This window comes from Phyllobates terribilis, unplaced genomic scaffold (assembly GCF_046119375.1).
Source record: "Phyllobates terribilis strain yellow unplaced genomic scaffold, ASM4611937v1 Scaffold_4__5_contigs__length_816908805, whole genome shotgun sequence".
Classification (NCBI taxonomy): Eukaryota; Metazoa; Chordata; class Amphibia; order Anura; family Dendrobatidae; genus Phyllobates; species Phyllobates terribilis.
The window spans coordinates 157,632,488-157,656,137 of NW_027362764.1; the positions used below are offsets into that span (position 1 = coordinate 157,632,488).

At 42.5% G+C, this 23,650-nt stretch overlaps 1 protein-coding gene across 4 annotated transcripts in view; it reads right to left on the minus strand.

Annotated features, from left to right (window-relative positions):
* The window catches only part of HYCC1 (hyccin PI4KA lipid kinase complex subunit 1), a 132,026-nt gene that overhangs the window by 10,752 nt on the left and 97,624 nt on the right, over positions 1 to 23,650 (minus strand). For all 4 annotated transcript variants that reach the window (XM_073677856.1, XM_073677857.1, XM_073677859.1 and 1 more), the window contains 4 exons: positions 21,615 to 21,710; positions 4,587 to 4,703; positions 750 to 837; positions 396 to 555 (listed from right to left, as the gene is read on the minus strand). In XM_073677856.1, coding sequence (XP_073533957.1) covers positions 396 to 555; positions 750 to 837; positions 4,587 to 4,703; positions 21,615 to 21,710 — 461 coding nt within the window. The remainder of the gene's footprint in view (positions 1 to 395; positions 556 to 749; positions 838 to 4,586; positions 4,704 to 21,614; positions 21,711 to 23,650) is intronic.

Here is a 23,650-nt window from a genome sequence, read left to right on the forward strand (position 1 = left end):
CTGTGCGCTGCCGTAAGATGTGGCTATTTGCCCAATTAATTGCTGTGCGCCATCGCTAGAAATGTTACTCCGCTCAGGGACTGGAGTACATTTATGATTAAACACCACAATAGTGGCGTCAAATTGTCATAAGTTAGTTGGGCGTGCTCGGCCATGCTCCGTTCCAGCTCCATCCATTTTTGTAAATATTGGTGGAACTGGCCTGAGCTGGCGTAAAAACTTCAAAAGTCTTGTGCAACTTTGAGTTGCGGAAAAATTTTGTGACATTTCAACGAGTTTTTACGCCAGAATTCTGTTGAAAACATCTTTATTATTTGGGCAGATAGTCTTCAAAGAAAGCCTGCGCACTGTATAAGACGACAGATTTCTTCCATGAGAAAAAAATAAAGTCTCACCGTTCCTCTTCCACCGATGACCCCGTATAGACATACTAGTCACAGCATTTCTAGATATCCTGGATGAGGTTGGGGCAATTTCCACTTGGATACATTTAGTGCCTCCCTTAGTTCCCTTAATGGCCCCCTGTGGTAATGAAGCCTTTATTGCATTGGCAACCTGTGGGACATAAAAATGCACAACATTAGCAGATTGATATGTATGTCCATGATAATACCATTAGCAAATTCTACTCCTGAATATTCAGCATGTCATGGTGCTGATCAAGATGATGGTGCCATGAGGAACTGATGAAAGTAGAGATTAAACATGTGTTCCGATAAGAAGAATAATCCCTTAATCCATACACATACCAGTAGTGGCTCGGGGAATAATTCCAGCTGTGCTCTGTAGAGAACATCGTCCAGCGCTCTACGTGCTGCGTCCCATTCTCCATTGTAGCTATGAAGGGACAGGAAAGTGTTAAAGCCAAGAAATGCTGGAAGATATCTCCAATTTACAGTTATAATATAATCACTTGTAAAGTAATAGGAATACAAGTGTAGCGCAAGTCTTCCATCTTTTCCTTCTGATTAGATAGGATTTGGGATTTTCAGAAGTAGAACAGATTCATAGAACACAACGAGGTCAATACTGCAAACGGTTTTCATTCACAGCCCCGGAAATCTGCTTTTATTGCTGAATACATACAGAAAATATCAGAACACACAGACGTCATATTTCTAAGAAAACATGGTGGCATCAAACAGTTAATTCAGGTTTACTTGATTAGACCACGTCTGAGACGCACAATTTACACCGAGGACGCCCCCTTGCATATGGCCTTGGTTAGATTAGCAACCATGAAAAATAAGAAGAGAGGTGGGTGTAGGACGGAAAATTGTTCCTTTCCTAATGGCTTAAACTCTCCCATCTATGGCTGTGGGTACCTGCGTATTGGTTGCCATGGTTTCAATACTTCTTTACTTTTCCTGTCTTTACAGCAAAAGAATAAAAAAAACCTGATATATTAACATTTATTCCAGAACAGATTGCTATTTATATTCAGGTTTTAGTCAGCACTATTATAAAAAAAAAAAAAAAAAGGAGACCTCATTTTTGAAATTTATGAAACTATGTTCACATTTGCATTACAAGAATTATAAAAAAAAGCCTCCATTACAGGCCTGACAAAACCGGAAGACACCCTGCCAGAAACCCTACGGACCCACATCTCCATCATTAGGGTCCATCAGGGTAATTTTGTTAGACTGAGCAAAACACATGCCTTAAAGGGGTTGTCCACTACTAGGACAACCCCTTCTTGATCCAAATGTTTGGCCCCGATAAAATAAAAAAAGGTTATACTCCCCTCCCGTGCTGATGCAGTTCCAGCAGTGTCGGCACTCAAGGTCCAGGAGCTCTGGTGCAGTGATATGACACGTGGTGCCCGGCGCCAATCAGCGCTGGCGTCACTGTCCCGCCTCCTGTCGAAATGAACATGAAGAGGAAGTCAGATCAGCTGCAGCCCAGACTTCCTCTTCATGTTTGATTTGTCCGAAGGTGGGGACAGTGACGTCAGCGCTGACAGGACGCCCCACACCACGTGTCATATCACCACACCAGAGCTCCAGGACTGCGAGTGCTGACACCACTGGAATGGCGCCAGCACGGGAGTTGAGTATAGGCTTTATTATTTTATTGGGGCTGAACATTTAGTTCAAGACGGGCTTGTTCTAATAGTGGACAACCCCTTCAAACACGGACATGATTAAATCCTGAGTGGGTGATGTGTAGATGACCAAACATACAGAACTGGCATAATGTGGAGTATATCTTGTGCTCTACTGTTATTGTAAGACCATCATGACCAATACATGTGTGCTAGTTCAAATAACAAATAGATGACCAATATTTGAAAAGGTCCCTTCACTTCTGGGGAATGGCTAATCTAGACCACCCATATATTTTAGGTTAAAGTCAGTTGAACCCGCCAATATCAGCCAACAGTCTGATGTGTATGACTTTGAGGGCATACTGATTTTTCCCGACAGATGACATTGTGGAAGAGAAGGATCTAGAAACATTGGATTTCCATCAGCCAATCATTTTGTTCTCCAGGAGATAATTCGCTACCAGAGGAGTCCATCAACGGCTCTATAATAGAGTGCATAGGAGCGCTCGACCGTGCCCAGTGTATGGGGGACTCTGTAAAGATAGCGCCTAGTGTATGGGGGACTAACCAGCTATCTAGTGTGAAAACGAGAACAAGAAAAATACCCAAATAACTGAAAGTAGATGTATAAATCGCACAGTGCAAAAATAATAATAAATAATAAAGGGTATTTAGTTAACATAATTTTGATCAAAATAATGTGAAAGCCACTTGACAAATGGTAAGGTTTTTAAATATTAGAGTTAGGACTGTCCCATAAGGGTTGCCGTGAAGTGGCGGGATGGTTTTCACATTATTTTGATCAAAATTATGTTAACTAAATACCCTTTATTATTTATTATTATTTTTGCACTGTGCGATTTATACATCTACTTTCAGTTATTTGGGTATTTTTCTTGTTCTTGTTTTCCCTCTGTTTAATGGCCTTGTGTGAACATGCATTTACATTTTGCATGCACATCAACTTACGTTTCAGTTCAGACCTTCAGGTTTTTTCTCAGCTATCTAGTGTCTAACGGGGGCTTTACCTACTATAGATGCTGGCAGTCACTGGATACCCTTGGATAAACACCCCACTATATAGGTGCCCTTAAAGGGGACCTATTGGTCATGAGCAAAACATAAAAAGTGACGGTAGACAAAATTAAGAGAATTTTCTCCTATACGTGTCACTAAAAAATTAGATGACTTCATTCTGTATTACAGGGACACAAGTTTTCTTTTCATTTTACCAGAGTGAGGGTAAAACCTGGTGAGATCCTGGGAAATGCCAGCTGTGAGGGGATGGAGGGAGCAGATTCTACACAGCAAATGAATGCTAAATAGAGTCTTGGGCTGGATTTGACTTATATTGCCAAAGAATGCAATGGGAGAATCAATTCACCTATTTTTCTCATAAATGTACCAAAGAGAATCATAAACACTCTATATTAATTCACCAATGCATCCAAATGGTATAATACAGATGTTTGTAAAGGGTTAATCTGATTGTAAGATGCCAATCGAGAAAAAAAAGGAATCCGCTGCCAGTAAAGGGTTAATCCAATTATCTCACTACATACTGTACAGACACAACACACTGAGGACAGATGCTGTGACAGAAATTATTAGCTCAGTTGCTTTTTCTAGCCTCTTCCTGCTACTTCACAATACACAGGAATCCATCTTACATCTCTCTCTTCTTACAAAACTACACCCAGCATGAAGGAACAGAGCATTATGGCTGTCCCCTGTGATCCCCTGCTGCACCCTCCCAGGGTCCATTCACATCGAGGTATCGCCCAGGTCAGGAACAGGAAGTCACACTCAGCTGTCAAAATAGTGAGAGAGCGGACAGCAGACTTCAACCTCCCTTTTTTAAAGGGCCAAGGTTATTATTACCAAAATTAAAGAGTATATTTTTAGTTTTCTTAATTATCATACATGAGATGTTTTGTATTTTTTCCTGCTTTTAATTCATAAAGTTTTCTAGGAGGTGATTGGTCTTCTTTAAATGGTTTTCTGTGTATAGAACACAATGTTTTACTGTGTCTGTCGGTAGTAGATGTCAGGACCATCACCCGTCCTATAGGCTCCCATTGTGGAAAAAAAAACATATGCTGCATACACCAGAACAGTCTGCTGTGTTCTACCACGGAGCAACATCAACAGAAGGACACTCTTTGGTTCAGAGTCTGAATGTGGCCTTTAGATACATTTCAAGATTGAGAATTCAGGACACATATGGCAACTGGACACTATTAAACGTTGTAGACTATGTTAGCCCAACTTCATCAGCCAATCACTATGTTTAAAATTTGAGCAAAAGAAAGAAAAAAAAGAAAAAAAAAAGGACACTATTTCCACAGCTGCTTCAAATAACTAAATCCTGTGGGCCACATAAAGCTATTCTTATTATGTAATATTCAGATGTAGATTATTGTAAAAGGGCCCACACAGGCATACACATGAATCCTTAGCTAATCATGGGAAGAAGACCAAGCATTTGCACACAGACTCCATAAAAGCAGATAATACCACATGGGTGTAATCTTACAAGGAGTAGTAAATGCCAGTCAGAAGCTGCACCATAAACTCGGAGGACACAGGTATTCTGTTCCTGACGCCAGTAAGTTTTCTTGCATGTTGCCGAGGATATCCACATACACAGAGCCTGCAAAACAGTAACGCCAACAAATTTCATTTAATGCAAAGAAAAAAAACAAGCAAGACAAGAATAAATCATTGAATAAACAAATATTTGTATCCTTTGTTGTGGTTCCATAGTATATGTTGGATCACCATCTATTCGGTTCAAGGCTCTTTTATGCAAGCATTGTCTAATACCAGCAGTCTAACACGTCTATACTGCATATATCAATATGGGCACAATCTTAAGGTTTTTTTTTTTTATTGGTCTGAGCCAATAGGTGGGACTTGAGGGTCCCAATGTAAACAAGGTTATGGGCCCTCCACCAAGAATGTTTTATTTTTGATACTGGTGTGTAATGTGCACAGGGAGCTGTGGACCCTCTTAGGTATTCAGGGTCCTGGTGCAAATTCTACCTCTGCACCACTTACAAATAATATCATTTTTCGTGCACCATTGTATCCATGGTGCTGTACATAAGGGGTAACATACAAGATACAAATATAGATTACAGTGAACAAAATAACAATGAGACTGGTACAGAGGGGAGAGGGCCCTGCCCCTGCGAGCTTACATTCATTATTAGAAAATGCCCCTCAACGTCAACAGCCTGCATTCTCTGTGGTAGCCATTCTGTTGGCAGTATTCTGCCGACAGGGCGAGGAAGTATTACTGATATATATATATATATATATTTTTTTTTTTTTACAGCTTTTCAGTAAATTGCAGCATCTTGCAGTGCGTGTCCTCAGCCATTCATGCCATTTTATAAATTAAACCAGTTTGTCCACTACTGGACAGTCCCTACTTAATCAATTCAGGACCCCAATAACAAATAAAAACAATATAGATACCCACCTTTTGCAGCGGCGTTGTTCCACCAATGCTGGCAACTACTTTTGCCGGAAGGGACGTGACAGTACTGTAAGACATACCCCACTGCAGCCAATCAGCGGCCGCTGTTTGGATGAAACGTATAAATAATTCCATCGGGGCAGATGTCTGCTTTGATGAGCGCAGCTGCAGCACCACTGCAAGAGGCAAGAGTCCATTGATTTTATTTTAATTGGGGTCCTGAATTGATTAGCGGACAATACCTTTAAAGGGAACCTGTTACATGTTTCATGCTGCCTGAACCAAGGGAAGCATAAACCAGAGACCAGCTACTGCATTACAAACATGTTTTGCTCTGAAACGCCTCAGTGCTTTAAAAACCCCCACAGCTTAAAGAGTGGCCAAGGATGAGGCCACTAGTCCAAGAGTTATATTCTCGATGGCTTCTCCCTGCCGCTCAGCTAGCCTGACAGCTCTTCCCTTATATATGCACATCCCTTAAAACTAGTACATTTTTCTTTCACTACTGTCACGGGTGTATCAGGTTTGACAGACAGTCATTCTGGATCCGGCTGTAGAAGGTCACTGCTCTTGGCTTTGCAGAAACCTTCTTGATCCTTTCATAATTCCTCCCTCTCTAGGACCCAGTGGTGATCTCCACCTTCTGCTGCTAATTAACACACCCCTGCTGGATCTTTAAATACCCTCAGTTTCTCCAGAGAATCCCTGGTGATAGAGTAAATTCTTCTGTTAAGGTCTGGAGTTCTAGCAGTCGGCAAGATTCTTCTTGGAGTTCCTTTGTGGATTGTAGTCGTGATCTCTCTGGTGTCTTCTCAAAGCTAAGTGTATCCCCTTGTTTGTCTTTAGTTGCAGGGGGGGGGCTACTAGTGCTCACCACTCCCCCTCCCTTCCTACAGCCTAGCTCTAGAGACAGCCCAGGATAAGGTATCTTGCTTGGCGATAGGTGCAGAACCTATTTAGGGACAATAGGGGAGTCAGGGTGTTGTTCGATCTGCTTATGGGTCTCCACTCCCCCTTTCTGTAGTTGCTGGGTCCCCCACCGCCCTTTCCCTGTCTTCGTATGCTGGGTCGTTCCCATACCTAGCATGACAACTACTTTCAACTATGTTTTTCTCTGAAACGCCAGTGTGACAGCTCAACAGATTTACTAATCCTGGTTAACTTGACATGAAGTGTTTTGGTCACTTTTTGCACTGTGCTTGGAGAGGAGAGGCATAAGCACCAACACTTTGGAGAAAAATATGGGTTTAAAAGTAGATAACCAAAGTGAGACAAATTTATTATCCAGTGTGAGCCACTGCAATACATTTAGCTCATTTTACACTGTCTACAAAGTAAATTGGATTAGTAAATCTGCTCTCATGGAGAATATGCTGTTATGAGGAATGGTTTATACAATTTTTCATGTAGACTGTTAATAGTCATTTAAATTATTTTGTCCTTAGTTCATCTATACATTGCCATAAAATGCACACAGCCTTGGTCACAAGCTTTCAGTGTACTAATGCTATGGGCACGAATGTAATCCAAAGCGCTAAAATCAGTCAAACCCTGCTGGAAAAGGCAGTTCGTTATGGAGCCTGCTGCCTGATTCCGCAAGTACGTAACACCAGATACTGAATAAGGCCTGCACTTTGCTCAGTCACACAGAAAATTAAACTGTGCTGGGTCCTTTTTTATTTTTCAAGCACCGTTCTGTCCATTAGCTACTATATTAATACTTGCGGTGCAGAGATGATTGAAATGTATTGAGATGAAGAGTCTAGTACTGCCAGGACTATTGACTGACTCCGCACTTAATTAGTTAGGTGATCAATACACTCCAGTCAGCAACTGCTCAACCGCAGTGCCGATTTCCACTTATATGACATTTACACTGTAAACTAGAGCTTCAGGGCAGAGATATTAAGAAATATATATACATATACACACATACACACTTCTGCTTTGTGTTGAGCTTCCTGAATTAAAAAGGGGTTGTCCACTCCGGACATTAAAATAAAAAAACAAATAACCCAAGCCAAAAAAACAATCCAAAGTGCTAAACAAATTAAAAGAAATATTCATCTTACCATCCCGCTGTTGCTACGCTTCTCATTCTTGTTCCTTCTGGAAAGGCATGTGAACCCTGTAGCCAATCATTTGCTGCAGACAGCAGTGACACCTTGGTCACTGTTCAAGAAAACGATTGACTGCAGTGGTCACCTGCCCTTTGAGACAGAACCAAAATTACTGGGAATGTCAGGAAACAGCATTTTGGATGTTTTTCTTTTCTTAAATTTCAGAGAAAGCCAATCCATTTAACTTAAATAAAAGGAAAGCTTTGGAAACCCATTTTCAAATAACTTATAAGGGAATTTTGGAATTCAGGACTCTCACGTTTTAGCCACAATAATGAATGAACTCCCCGGAGTACTAAGTGAAGGGTTCACATGGCTGTGGGAAGAGCAGGACCCTCAACTGCTGGAGTTTTAATTATCCATATTTAGGATTCGTTCACACAATGCGTTTTCGCTGCGGTTTTCCTGCTGCGGAAACGCAGCAAAAACGCTTGTAATAGGTCTGCCAGCTGTAGCAATGGTAATCTGGATGTGCTGTGCAGATGATGTGGAAATTTCCGCACCGGATTACCATTGCGGTAAAAACCACAGCATGGCCATTTCTTGCACGATCCCGTTGCGAATTCGCGCCCTTTGACTTGCATTGAACCACAGCAGACCCACAGGTATAATATCTATAAGTGTGGATTTACTGCGTTTAAATGACAGCCAATGGCCGTGAATTTGCAGTGTAAAAGAGGTGCGGGTGGTACCCGGGTCGGGAGAGGAGGACTGCAACTCCTCTAAAACCTGACGGCGCGCGAATTTGTTTAATTTGTTTATCCTAGGGTATCACAAGAAAGAAGACAGACATCAAGTCAGCAGGGACAAGGAGCAGCATGGCAGATGTGACAACCTACATGGTGAGCTGCAACATGTGCTACATGTTCACAGATCGACCAGAAGCTGAAACCAACTTCACCTGCCAGAAGTGTAGACTACTGGCTCTTTTAGAAGAAAAGGTGCGGGGACTGGAAGAAAGAATTGCGACATTAAAACTCATCAAGGAAAATGAAGACTTCCTGGACAGAACAGAAGCGTCACTACTGGTCACGGAAAGTGAAGGAAGCGTCAGAGAACCTCCAGGGGCAGACAAGTGGAGGCAAGTGACCAAAAGAAGCAAGAAGACCATGGAGACACCACCAACCACACAACTGAGAAACAGATTCCAAGGACTTGTGGAGGACGAAGATGGCACACCTAAGGATGAGGCACTACCAGCAAGCAAAAAAGAAAAGAGCACCCAGAAACACAAAGAAGCGACAAGAAAAAGGACAGCCAAGAAGGGAAGAAGAGTGGTGGTGGTGGGAGACTCACTACTGAGAGGAACAGAAGCAGCTATCTGCAGACCGGACATAACCGCAAGAGAAGTATGCTGCCTCCCAGGGGCGAAGATCAAGGATGTTACCGATAGGATACCGAAGCTCATCAGTTCCAAGGATGTCCACCCATTTCTTCTGATACATGTTGGCACCAATGACACGGCAAAGAAGGACCTACCGACAATTGCAAGGACTTTGAAGCATTGGGGAAGAAAGTAAAAGAACTGGATGCGCAGGTAGTTTTTTCTTCTATCCTTCCAGTAGATGGGCATGGCGTCAGGAGATGGAACAGGATCCTTGATGTGAACAACTGGCTGAGACGATGGTGCAGACAACAAGGATTTGGATTCCTGGACCACGGTGTTAATTACCTCTATGACGGACTCCTTGCCAGAGACGGACTACACCTCAACAAACCCGGGAAACACACATTCGCCAGGAGACTCGCAACACTCATCAGGAGGGCGTTAAACTAGAAGAAGAGGGGATGGGAAGAAAAACGCCGGACACGAACATGCAACCAGAGAACATACTAATGAAAGATATGAAGTGCGACAAAGAAGGTCCAAGACAAGATACTTGGAAGGGAGGTAAGAAAATTTCTAATATAATCCACAGGGAGAAGATTGGAACAAAACAAAATCGTGTAAACTGTGTGCTAGCAAATGCCAGAAGCCTGACAAACAAGATGGATGAACTGGAAGCAGAAATATCTACAGGTAACTATGACATAGTGGGAATAACAGAGACATGGTTAGATGAAAGCTATGACTGGGCAGTTAACTTACAGGGTTACAGTCTGTTTAGAAGGGATCGAAGAAATTGGAAAGGGGGTGGAGTCTGTCTATATGTAAAGCGTGTCTAAAGCCTACAATACGGGAGGATGTATGGGAGGGAAATGTGGAGGTCGAGTCCTTATGGGTGGAGATACATGGGACAAAAAACAATAATAAAATTATCATAGGAGTCTGTTATAAACCACCAAATATAGCAGAAGCCACGGAAAGTCTATTAATGAGACAAATAGACGAAGTAGCAAAAAATAACGAGGTGATTATTATGGGGGACTTCAACTACCCCGATATAGACTTGGAAACCGAAAGCTGTAGATCTCAGAAAGGAAACAGGTTTCTGTCAATTATCAAAGACAATTATTTGTCACAACTTGTGCAGGAACCAACTAGAGGGACGGCCCTTTTAGACTTAATATTAACTAACAGGCCAGACAGAATAACTGAGGTGCAGGACGGGGGGCACCTGGAAAATAGTGACCACAACATTATACAATACCACATGTGCTTCAGTAGGGAGCCCAGCAAGGGAGTCACAAAAACACTGAACTTCAGGAGGGCAAAGTTTGATCAGCTAAGAGATGCCCTTCACCTTATAGACTGGGATAGTATCTTTAGTAATAGGAGCACGGATAGAAAATGGGAAATTTTCAAAACAGTCCTACATAGTCACTGTAGAAGGTACATACCTTATGGGAATAAAAGGGCTAGGAATAGGAGGAAGTCAATGTGGCTAAATAAGGAAGTCAAGAGGGCAATGAAAAACAAAAAAAGGGCTTTCGGTAAACTCAAACAAGAAGGCAGCGATGAAGCGCTAATATCTTATAGGGAAAAAAAACAAAATCTGTAAGAAACAAATAAGAATAGCAAAAGAGACAGAGAGACTAATTGCCAAAGAAAGTAAAACGAATCCCAAACTGTTCTTTAACTATATAAACAGTAAAAGGATTAAAACTGATGGAGTTGGCCCATTGAAAAATAACCTGGGTAAAATCATAGAGGGCGATGAGGGTAAAGCAAACCTGCTCAATAGCTTCTTCTCCACTGTTTTCACAAAAGAAAACAATTTATCGGAGGAAATGCAGAGTGATAAAGTAAACCCTCCGCTAAATATCACCCACCTAACCCAGGAAGAAGTTCAGAAACGCCTAAATAATATCAAAATAGACAAGTCACCAGGCCCAGATGGCATACACCCCCGGGTACTAAAAGAATTAAGTAATGTGATAGACAGGCCGCGGTATCTTATATTCAAGCAGTCTTTATGGACAGGGACTGTCCCACTAGACTGGCGCCAAGCAAATGTGGTACCAATATTCAAAAAGGGGTGTAAAAGTGACCCTGGGAACTATAGACCAGTAAGCTTAACGTCTGTTATGGGTAAATTGTTTGAAGGATTTCTTAGAGATGCTATTGTAGAATATCTTAATGATAATAACTGTCTAACTCCATATCAACATGGATTCATGAGGGATCGCTCCTGCCAAACAAACCTGATCGCCTTCTACGAGGAGGTGAGCTCACAGCTGGACCGGGGAGAGTCAGTGGATGTTGTATACCTTGACTTCTCCAAAGCGTTTGATACCGTGCCACACAAAAGGTTGGTATATAAAATGAGAATGCTTGGTCTGGGGGATAATGTGTGCAAGTGGGTAAATAGCTGGCTGAGTGATAGAAAGCAGAGGGTGGTTATCAATGGAGTAAGCTCAGGGTGTGTCAGGGTTACTAGCGGGGTGCCTCAAGGGTCTGTCTTGGGCCCTATATTATTTAATATATTTATTAATGATCTAGTGGAAGGGTTGCATAGTAAAATAGCAATATTTGCAGATGATACTAAACTTTGTAAAGTAGTTAATACAGATGAGGATAGGGCACAGCTACAGGAAGATTTAGATAAATTGGGGAGTTGGGCCAAAAAATGGCAAATGGGGTTCAATGCCGATAAATGTAAGGTCATGCACATGGGAAAGAAAAACAGCAGTCACCCATACATATTAAATGGGAAACCGTTGGGGAAATCTGACATGGAGAAGGACCTGGGCGTCTTGGTTAATAGCAAATTAAATTGGAGTGCCCAGTGTCAGGCAGCAGCTGCGAAGGCAAATAGAGTCATGGCATGCATCAGAAGAGGAATAGGGGCATATGATGAGAACATTGTTCTTCCTCTGTATAAAGCGCTGGTAAGGCCGCACTTAGAATATTGTGCACAGTTCTGGTCTCCGGTGCTCAGGAAAGACATATTGGAGCTAGAGAGGGTACAAAGGAGGGCGACTAAGGTAATAAAGGGAATGGAGGGACTAGAATACCCAGAGAGGTTGTCAAAATTAGGCCTATTTACGTTGGAAAAGAGAAGGCTTAGGGGAGACCTCATAAACATGTATAAATACATCAGGGGGCAGTACAGAGATCTCTCCCATGACCTGTTGTTTATACCAAGGATGGTGACAAAGACGAGGGGGCACACTATGCATCTGGAGGAAAGGAGGTTCCTGCACCAGCATAGAAGGGGATTCTTTACGGTCAGAGCCGTGAGACTCTGGAACTCTCTGGGAGAGGAAGTGGTGATGTCCAACTCACTTAATGAGTTCAAGAGAGGCCTGGACGCCTTTCTTGAGAACAATAAAATTACATCTTATGCTTAGTGATCGTTAATTAATCCAGGGATTTAATCTGACTGCCAGATTGGTGTCGGGAAGTGAATTTTTCCTCAGTGATGTAAACTGGCCTATACCGCATGTTTTTTTTTTTGCCTTCCCCTGGATCAACGCTGCGGAATAGCTGCAGTGCACAAGAAATAGGCTGAACTGGATGGACGCTTGTCTTTTTTCGGCCTTATAAACTATGTAACTATGTAAAAATCACCGCTCCCGCTGATAACAGCGAGAGCTGCGTGGATGAGAGGAGCAGTAGTCTATTCTGCCCAGCCCAGGGTAAAAAAAAAACAAAACCAACCTTATACTCACCTGTCCGGCGGCCCCCGGTGGCAATCCTCTCCTCCTGGCGCTCCCACGGTGTATCGAGCTGCCAGGCCCTGCGCTAACGTCACTGATCAGCTGATGGTCACGTAACATTCGTAAGAATGTTCCCAGGGTGGTAAGCTCACCGGGGCTGATCAGCTTATCAACCCCAGTGACCTCCTGCAGCATGTATACTGATAGGAGTGATTTTACACCCCTGTCAGTATACAGTGCTGTCTTCTAAAGCAGTGACATCAGTGATGGCTGATGTCACTGCTGTAGAAGTGACCCGGATCGTATTGGGACAATCGGCGTAATCGTGGACTGCGTTGTTGACGTCGGACAGGCGAGGAATATGGTAGTTTATTTTACGTTTTTTTTCAGAAGATAGATGGCTTCACGGACGGAGTCTAATAAAAAAAAAATTGTAGAATCGTGTGTTTAATTTATTAATACTTTATTCTGGCCGTGTCTTATTGAAAAAGCGGCTACCATTTTACTACGTGGTTAGTAATGGGGGTGTCTTATAGACGCCCTCCATTAATAACCTGGGCTTCACGTCAACCGCCAATACAAGGCTGACGAGAACCTCAACCCCATTACCCCACTCACCACCGCTACAGGGCAGTGGGAAGAGCGGAGGCTAAGCGCCATTTCTGGGACTGCTGAGGGGTGATATTAATAGCTGCGGAGGGGGCTAGTATCCATGGCTATTAATATCAGTCCGCAGCGGTCTAGTTTAGCCTTTGCTGGTTAGATTTTATAGGGGGACCCAACGTTAATTTTTTTTTTCTGGAGTCCACCTGTAATCTAGCCAGTAAAGGCTAAACAAACAGCTGTGGGCTGATATTAATAGCCAGAGAAACATTGTTGGCTAATGGCCCCTTCCCCAGCTACTAATATCAGCCCCCAGCGGTCGGCTTTCCCTCTGCTGGTTATAAAAAGAAGCGGGAGCTCACGCCATTTTTTTTATTTTTTTTTATTTTAGGCTCTGTGCCCATGATTCGGACGTAGCAGTGCTTTGGATGCATTTTTGCTGCGTCCAAAACGTTGCATTCAATTGAACGCAGGTAAAGCCACGTGTTCACTGAACCATGCGGATTTACCACATTCTATACATTCTAGTGGTCAAATTTCTGTTGCGCAGACTAGCGACTCCACAAGAGGATTTGACATGCTGTGGTCCTGAAAGACGCGCTGCATGTCAGTGTCCACAGGTGATCCGCAGCCTCTGATGGACACATAGTGGACATGGGATTTCTTGAGATCCCATCCACTATACCGTAACATCTGGACACTGCGGGTTTGACGCTGTATAAACATGCAGAATCAAACCTGCAGCGGCTCCTGACCATGGGCACGTAGCCAAACTCACCAGCAGCATGTCAATTTCTGTAGTGGACACGCTAGTCTCCACAGAAGATTTTGACCGATTGAAGTGTCATTATATGTGGTGGATTCACATGTACAGACAACAAAAGTGCGGCATTAGAAAACCACATTTTAGACGAAACAAAAATTTGCTGCATCCAAAGCGCTGCCGAGTGCTGATCGGGGTGACGTAGCGGCTAACGAACCACCTGTGAGATGTTATTTAATGGCCAGGGACCATGTTTGCAAGTGGCACCTTCCCAGGCTAAAAATACCAGTTCACAGCAGCCGCATAAATTATATGAATAGAAATGCTAATGAAGATTGGGTCAATGGGACTAGCTGACACCCAGCTCTTTTGTTTGGTGATGACAAGGTGTCAATCAGACCTTTTCATGACCAAAACTAATTAGAGTAAAGTAAAGAGTTAAATAAACATACAGACACAGAGCAAACACTTTTTTTTTTTTTAAAAATACAAGACACATTCTTTAATCATTCAAATTAACCAATATACTCACCCCAGTTCTGAAGGTAATCCAAGGGTTTCAGCAATGTCCCACCAAATAACTTTATTTAGCTCCAAAAAGGCATTCATTGATGTACAAAAACGCATCAAAAACGCCCAGCGTTTTTCCACCCAAGGAGTTGCAGAAACGCTCAGGAAATTTCTGCTTCAAATCCTGATCATGCGCACATACTCTTATACTGACGGTATTTGGCTGGGTATTCCCCCTTTTAGCAACAAGAGCATATCGGTGTACTTTGTTTGTTTTTGTTTTTTTATTACTGTTGGGAGGGAGGAGATTATGGAAAAATATAACTTCCTGTCTCACCGTCTCTTCCTCTTACCAGAACAAATGGCAGAAACATTTGGCTTTGCTACTCTGGCAAGTCACAGCGTGCCATCCCTGGGCTGCCATCTGCCGATTGCTGTATGGCAGGCAGCTTGGGGATCTCACCATGTCCATGAATCTCAGAATATACTTGCCTAGCATTTCGCCTGACTTTTACTATACTCATGTGATTTTAAATAAAGCTGTGGCCTTTTGATACCAAAATAACATGTTGTGTATTTTATTTTATTGGGTTTTGTGCTAATGAATGAGGGACCATCCCATATCCAGAAGTCATGGCTACAGACAAGTCTCTCACTCTGGAGGACCCAGCATGTTCATGTATTGCACCAACAGCCCATTGGTGTGAATAGGAATTGCCATGTTTCACATAGGCATGAAACACAGTCCGTGCTCAGATCAGGATGTCAGGCCCAAGCATCGGGTCTCCTGACCTAAGCTAATGCCTCAAACTCATAAGGATCCTCAGGTCGGGAAACCAAAGGTCCATGAACACAGACCATAAAAAAATGGTTTTACCATTGTAGTGGTGCCGGTCAGAGATTCAGCACTTCCTGCCTTCAAACTGCAACTGATCGCCGGGATATCCAGGGATAGGACATTAAGATATGGGTAAGATATGGGACCCATTTAGCCAAAGCAGTGAATACGGTCTTATCTAAACACACTGATTCAGCAGATAGCGTTTTCTATCTGCCCTACATGGTTCCCACCAGGCTCAAGTCTCATCTTAATCTTCTAATTGCACATTGCAGGGAAAGACAGAAATACTTAGAAACCCAAGGTCACATCCATCATGAATTCTAGGTTTTGGTTAGAGTTGAGGATATCCAAACTATTAGAAAATACCATTTGCAAATGAAAAAACCTACTGTAATTCTGACCATGCCAATAAAATCTTCCTTGGTTGGCACCTGAATTATGGCATCTATTCCTGAGAGACTCTCGTGAATACTGGGATGTCAACACATTGCATAATGCCTAGTCATTAGACTTCATGGCATTATAGGGCCCTAGTTGTTGCAAGAGGTGCCCAGGAGGCAGGCATTCAAGTGCCCTGGTCCAGCGGCCAAGGAGGATTACCAACATGGACACCAGACCAGGGTCCTGTGACTCTTTTTACTCAACTTTATCTGGAAACCTTGGGTGCTTTTTCCAAGAATACCCAACACACACATATTATACATATTCACAAACACACACATATGTATCATGGTGTTAACAGATATCATGGTTTGATGCAAACATAACAAAATTCTTAGAATTTCTGGCAAGATGGTTCCTATTTTTTCCTATTAGCTGAAGGCCATGGAAATCAGCCTAGTGGAATCTTTAATCATGCAAGCTGAGAGAAGAACACCGAGGACTGAAGGCTGGGAAATACCAATTCAGCTCCATCTGTCAGAAAATTCACATGTATAACAGGCTGCCATTCATTTATCAGCTATATTTCACAGGCTTATGAATGAATGAATTCATCACTAAAGTCATATCTACAAATCATACAAGACGTCAACGTGAATTTCCCTAAAAGTAAAAAAAATAAAAAATAAAAATCCTATGAATGACAAGTTAGCTTATTTCAGGATAGAATTCACCCATGCATGAAGACAACACAGTAATGGATTGGAAAAGAACATTTAAAAAAAAAAAAAAAAAATCTATTCTCACTCTCCTTTTTTGAAATGAAGTTCTCATTAAAGTAGGCTGAATGCCTTTCTAGTGTAGACTATTAAATTATGATATCTCAAAGTGGATCTGTCACCAGATTTCAGAATATAGACTGTTTACATTATATAGAACCCTAAAAGCTTTATCCACACATTGTGTTTTTTTTCTGCACAGTTTTATCACAAAACCTGAGCAAATGGAGATTCCTGAACACGTTGCTTTTTTTTATTTTTTTTTTTATATTTTTTTGTTATTTGTAACAGATTAAAATCTGCACCCAATTTACAACAAAAAGTCATGTAAAAAACACAATAAATCCGCAGCAAAAATGCACGTATTTTAGGCTGCTTTTTTCTTGTCAATAGATGCAAAAATGGTGCAGAAATTTCCTCAACTAGTTAACATATGCACATAACACTTGGGGTATGTGCACACATTGTGTTTTTGTCACGTTTTTTTTTTTCTGCACAGTTTTGTAACAAGACCTGAAGGATTTCCTAGTGCCAGCGGAATGAATGGGATCCCTTAGTCTCATGCACACGTTGCTTATTTTCTCCTTGCAGATTTGGTGCAGATTTACATCTGCATAATGTCAATTCTTTCAGCATTTTCCTACAAATTTCATCCATACTGATGAGTGGGGAAAAATCTACATGTAAAAAATGAGACAAAAACGCTTCAAAAATTTGCATATTTTATGCAACATTTTTCTTGCCAACACAAGGATTTGAAGCAGAATCTTCCCCTGCAAATCCTAGACGTGTGCACATACCCTTAGAACTAATGAGGCTGGTGTAATGTAAATCCACGTCAGAATGGCTCTATAATCCTGATATTAAGATGAGCATTTTAGGAGTTCTTGTGTTCGGTGTCTGCCCACCCAGCCGGACTGACAGCTGCAGCTTGTAGTGAGCAGTGTGAGATCTCGGCAGCAGCAGAGGAGGCAGGACACTGAGGAGCTGTCAATCAGATTAGGTGGGAGAATATGGAGTTAAACTTTTTAAAGTGTCTTTTTGACATGGATTATTTACATTAAATACACCATTTTTATCAGGCCTAAGAGATCTATTTTGTAATGGTGTGATGAGACAGATCTGCTTCACGGCAGATATAACGCAAGGACCTTTTAAAAGGGCTGATAATCAACCGAACAAGCGTCTGTAAAAATGCACGTTCGCGGTCATCAGCCGACAAATAAGTAAAGGTTTGTATGATGGGGCTGAGCAAATCGTTAATGTAGGCCTAAAAGTAATTGTTCTCAGCAGCACATCTCCCTGTATAAACAAGGGATGTGCTGCCGATAATATGCAAACTGTACGGGTTCAGAACGATCATGTTACTGACTGTTGGTGCGCTAAGTAGTTTGCATCAGCCCATGTAAAATCACCTAAAGGGAGTACATAAAGTAATATGGTCACTGACTGAGACCTTTAACAAAAGCATGAAGGTTGGCCTATCAATATTTTAGTTTTGCTTGACCAAGAGACCAGATAAAATGGACGGACATCAACAGGCGCCCATTAAACAATACACACTTTTGCATACAATTTGCAAAAAAATTGTCTGAAGGTTCATTGCCTGCACAGTTGGTGGCTCATGTGCTTTACAGTCATAGCTTGGGGGCCATTAGGAAACACACGAACTCCATAAAAGATGAAGATGTTGTTTTCAATTACGGAACACAATTTACTTTCCTTAGTCTTTGTTTTTCAATTTTTAGTTTAACCCCTTCCCACACCATAACATACATTTATGCACAGGAGGAGGCAGTTCTCACACTGTGCTGTAAATGGCCAATCTTGAGAATGAAGTGAAAAAACCCAATATATAAATAATATATACCGTATATTCCGGCGTATAAGACGACTTTTGAAGACTGAAAAATCTTCTGTCTAGTCTGGGGTCGTCTTATACGCCGGTAATGCTTTTGAACTTTCAGAAATTGACATGCGGGGATACTCTGGGGGTGTTAATAAGCTGCCGTGGCCGTATCCCTGCCATGTCGGAGTTAATATAAGGTGGAGGGAGTTAAAATACGGCGGCGGTAGGTCCAGACAGTCAGCGCTTCTGTGCTGAAACTGACACATCGCTGCGTATTCCCAGCTCCGGACACAGCGCAGGGCTTCTGTGCCGACAGCTTTCACTTGTCACAGAAGCGCTGCGCTGTGTCCGGAGCTGGGAAGTTCGCATCGCTTCTGTGACAATATATGAAAAGCCGGCAATTCAGCAGCGGCATAAGCCGGCACCCGACAATTTAGAATAGAAAGAATAGAGAATCACACATAGATTAGATAGATAGAAACATGTCAGTCACATATATATGAAGTACAGTGACAGTATTGCTTACTGTACTTGTCATTTAGTGTAAAGGATTTATTAAAACAAATAATAGTGTTTTCATGCACCGTCTCTTTAAAAAAGCCGGCCGGCAATTCAGCAGCGGTACCCGACAATTTATAACAGAAAGATAGAGCATCACACATAGATTAGATACATAGAAACATGTCAGTGACATTTATAATAAAGTACAGTGACAGTGTTGCTTACTGTACTTGTCATCTAGTGTTAAAATAACGGATTTATTAAAAAAAAAATTGGCGTGGGGTTCCCCATAATTTTAGTCTCTAGCGGAGGTTAAGCAGACAGCTGGGGCAGATGTTTGAAGCCTGGGAAGGGGGTAATAACCACGGAGCTTCCCAGGCTACTAATATCAGCCCCCAGCTGAATACCTAGCCTTTACTAGCTATTAAAATGGGAGATCCCAAAAAAATGACGTGGGGTCCCCCCTATTTTAATAGCTAGCAAAGGCTAGGCAGACAGCTGGGGGCTGATATTAATAGCCCAGGAAGGGAGCCATGAATATTGGCCCCCTCCCAGGCTAGAAACACCAGCCGTCAGCCGCCCCAGAAATGGCGCATCCATAGGATGCGCCAATTCTGGCACTTAGCCTCGCTCTTCCACGCTGCCCTGGTGCGGTGGCAGGGGGTAATAGGGTTGGGGTTGATGTCAGCTTATAATGCCAGCTGACATCAAGCCCAGGCTAGTAATGGAGAGGCGTCTATAAGACACCCCCATTACTAACCCCATAGTCAAAGTAAAAAAAAAAACACAAACACCCAGAATAAAGTCCTTTAATTGAAATAAAGACACAATTCTTTATTGTTCTAAATTAAACCATACTTACCATCACGCCCATTCCAGCTGAAGCCAACGATCTCCTGCAATAAAAGAAAAATAATAAAGCAACCTCATCCTTACCTTTCCATGGTTCCCAGGACCGGTCCAGCTCTGCTACATCGAGATGACAGGCTGGACCGCAGCAGAACGCTGCCATCCAGCCTGTCATCCCGCAGACACTGAGAAGCGCAGGCTTGCTTGCGCTCCTCAGTGTCTGACTGTGACGGCATCCAGATGAGCCGACAATGAACTCAGCTCACCTCCTGGACGTCCGTCACTGACAGCGTGGGAAACTTCTACTGCGCATGCGGGGAGCAGGAGAATTTTCCCACGCTGTCAGTGACGTGCATGAGGTGAGCCGAGTTCATTGGACATGATCTCGGCTCATCTGGATGCCGTCACAGTCAGACACTGAGGAGCACAAGCATGCCTGCGCGTCTCAGTGTCTGCGGGATGACAGGCTGGATGGCAGCGTTCTGCTGCGGTGCAGCCTGTCATGTGAATGTAGCAGAGCTGGATCGGTCCTGGGAACCATGGAAAGGTAAGGATGAGGTTGGTTTATTATTTTACTTTTATTGCAGGAGATCGTTGGCTTCAGCTGGAATGGGCGTGATGGTAAGTATGGTTTAATTTAGAACAATAAAGAATTGTGTGTTTATTTCAATTAAAGGACTTTTTTTCTGGGTGTTTGTGTTTTTTTTTAAATACTTTACTAGAAATTCATGGCGGTCATGTCTAATACTGGCGTGACCCCATGAATTTCAGGCTTAGGGCCAGCTGATAATGCCAAGCTGGCCTTAACCCCTTTATTACCCAGTGAGCCACCGCACCAGGGCCCTGGATGAGTTGGGTACAGCGCCAGAAGATGGCGCTTCTATGAACGCGCCATTTTCCGGGGCGGCTGCGGACTGCAATTTGCAGCGGGGGGCAGAAAGCTTGGGTCTCCCTGCGCTGCAGATTCCAGCCCCCAGCTGCCTAGTTGTACCTGGCTGGACACAAAAATAGGGCGAAGCCCCACGTATTTTTTTTTTAAATTATTTCATGAAATAATTAAAAAAAAAAGGGCTTCCCTATATTGTGGTGTCCGGCCAGGTACAAATAGGCAGCTGGTGGTTGGGGGCAGCCCGTTCCTGCCTGCTGTACCTGGCTGGACACAAAAATATGGCGAAGCCCCACGTCAACATTTTTGGGAAAAATTAATTACAAAATTAATAATTTAGGGACTGCATCTTTATTAACCCCTCAATTGTCATTTAGTGTTAAAATAAAGGATTTTTTTAAAAGAAAATTGGCGTGGGATCCACCATCATTATAGTCTCTAGCGGAGGTTAAGCAGACGGCTGGGGCAGATGTTTGAAGTCTGGGAAGAGGGTAATACCCACGGAGCTTCCCAGGCTACTAATATCAGCCCCCAGCTGAATACCTAGCCTTTACTAGCTATTAGAATGGGGGACCCCCCCAAAAACTGACGTGGGGTCCCCCCTATTTTAATATGTTTATGAGTGACAGTTTTCCTGCTATATACCTGCATGTCATAAGAATTTAAATTAAAAAAGGACCATGTTAAATTCAAATCTGTTTTTTTTTTATTTTTACTGGTGTTTGGTATGCGTTGGAAAAGGGGTAGTCTTATACGGTGAATATATCCTAAACTCTATATTTTAACAGGAAAGTAGGGGGGTCGTCTTATACACCAGGTCGTCTTATACGCCGAATATACGGTATATTTTTTTTTCGGTTTGCCCCAACTCATACAGCATACATGAAGTTCCACAATGTATTGATTTTTAAAGAGAGAAATCCATTTAGGAAGACAAAGATAATAGTCTTCTTACCTTGAGGACATCTGACACAGAGATCGGATGGACGGAGCTGGCATGAAGTTTAAGGCAGAATTATAACACAATAGGAGGAATGACAACACTTCAAACCTGGAGGAAAATAGATACAATACTGTCACTCCATAAAGTAACAAAACAATATTCCATAGCTGCCGGTTTTCACATAAAGTTTTTGTTTTTTATGTAGGTTTAGCATGTATACCGGAAAAGAAAAGTCCTGACCATCACACTAGACAAGTTACTAGGGCTCACTTCTGAAACAGAGGCCCAAATAGCACAGTTTTGGCCTCGATCTGGCTGGTACACGTCAGCATACCTCAAAAATTACAAAAAAATAAGAATAAGGCAGTGATGCCATTTCATGCTGCGGAATCCAATGAAAAATGTTTATTAAAACACCAATTGTGATGCTACTGTATGGCAGCTTCCATAGGCATCCATGAAAGGGAGTCTGTCAGCAGGATTTCCTTCCTAAAACTATGTATACGTAGCTTTTTCAAAAGCAGGTCCAGCAATATCTTTACATGGCCAGTTGAATCCACCGGTACTGAGAAACCAGCGTTTGAATTAGATGCAAATGAGGGTGAAGATCGGGAGCCTCTGTCACTCCAGCTCTATTCCCCACCCAGCACCGCCTTCTCCTGTTTGACTGACAGCTCCTTTGCCTGAAGTCACATAACATAGAGGCTGTCCATTAAGCAGGAGAAGGCGGCACTGGGTGGGGAATAGAGCTGGAGTGACAGAGGCTCCTGATCTTCAGCTTCATTTGCATATCAATTCAAACACTGATTTCTCAGTAGCATAAGAACGGACTGGCCAAGGAAAGTTATTGCTTGACTTGTCTTTGAAAAAGCTACATGCACATATAATATTTTTGGGATGAAATCCTTCTGACAGATTCCCTCTAATAAATGAGATATTGCAATTTTCATACAATCTGAGATCCCAAATATCGGCCATAATCAAAGTCATAGCAAACCAATTAATCAAAATTTGAGAGGAAACTGGGGAAATCAGGTCAGACAGACATTTAGGCCTAATCAGACAGGCATATTGCACCTGGATTTGCCTCTCCACATTACAGGTGTCACACCTGCACAGAACTTACAGCAGACTATGGGAGCACTGTGCTGCAAGTCCTGTAGGCACCGCCAGGGGTCCACATGTTACTTCCGTTATGGTAGAAATGCTCATCTCAATGCGATTAGACAACAAAAAAAAAAAAAAATAGATGAAAATTCACCCATCTATAAAAACATCAGTATTAAAATCAATCTAACTTTCCAGTTGCAGCTTTTGCTCCATTTTATAAAACCATGTCTGTGTCTGTGATTACGGCTTACCATAGAATAGTAACACTAGACTTCCTTATTCCTATAGACCAGGGGTCTCAAACTCGGCTGGGTATATGGGCCGCACATGGAAAAAATTTGAATTTGGGGGGCCGCATTCTTTGTTCAATGTGACATTTTTAGTGATACCATTTTTTTTGTATACACCTTTTGAACATTTTTGCCGTGTTTATTTTTTTATGGCTTGGGTCGTTATGGATGTGGCGATAATAAACGTGCACTTTTTTGTGTTTACTTTAGTTTACATATAAAACAGCATTTTTAGTGCCCAATATTTTTCCATGCTTTATTTTATTTTTTTACAATTTTATTTCCCCCAATTGGCCACATACAGTAATATTGTCTTACAATTAGCATCATATATTAATAATGGAAAACATCTTGTAGTAATGTTCCCCATCCAAGTCCCCATCTTGTACTAATGTGCCCCATCCAGGTCCCCATCCTGTGGCTATGTGCCCCATCCAGGTCCCCATCCTGTGGCAACGTTCCCCATCCTGGCGCCCATCTTGTACTAATGTGCCTCATCCAGGTCCCCATCTTGTGGCTATGTGTCCCATCCAGGTCCCCATCTTGTGGCTATGTGTCCCATCCAGGTCCCCTCTTGTGGCTATGTGCCCCATCCAGGTCCCCATCCTGTGGCTATGTGCCCCATCCAGGTCCCCTCTTGTGGCTATG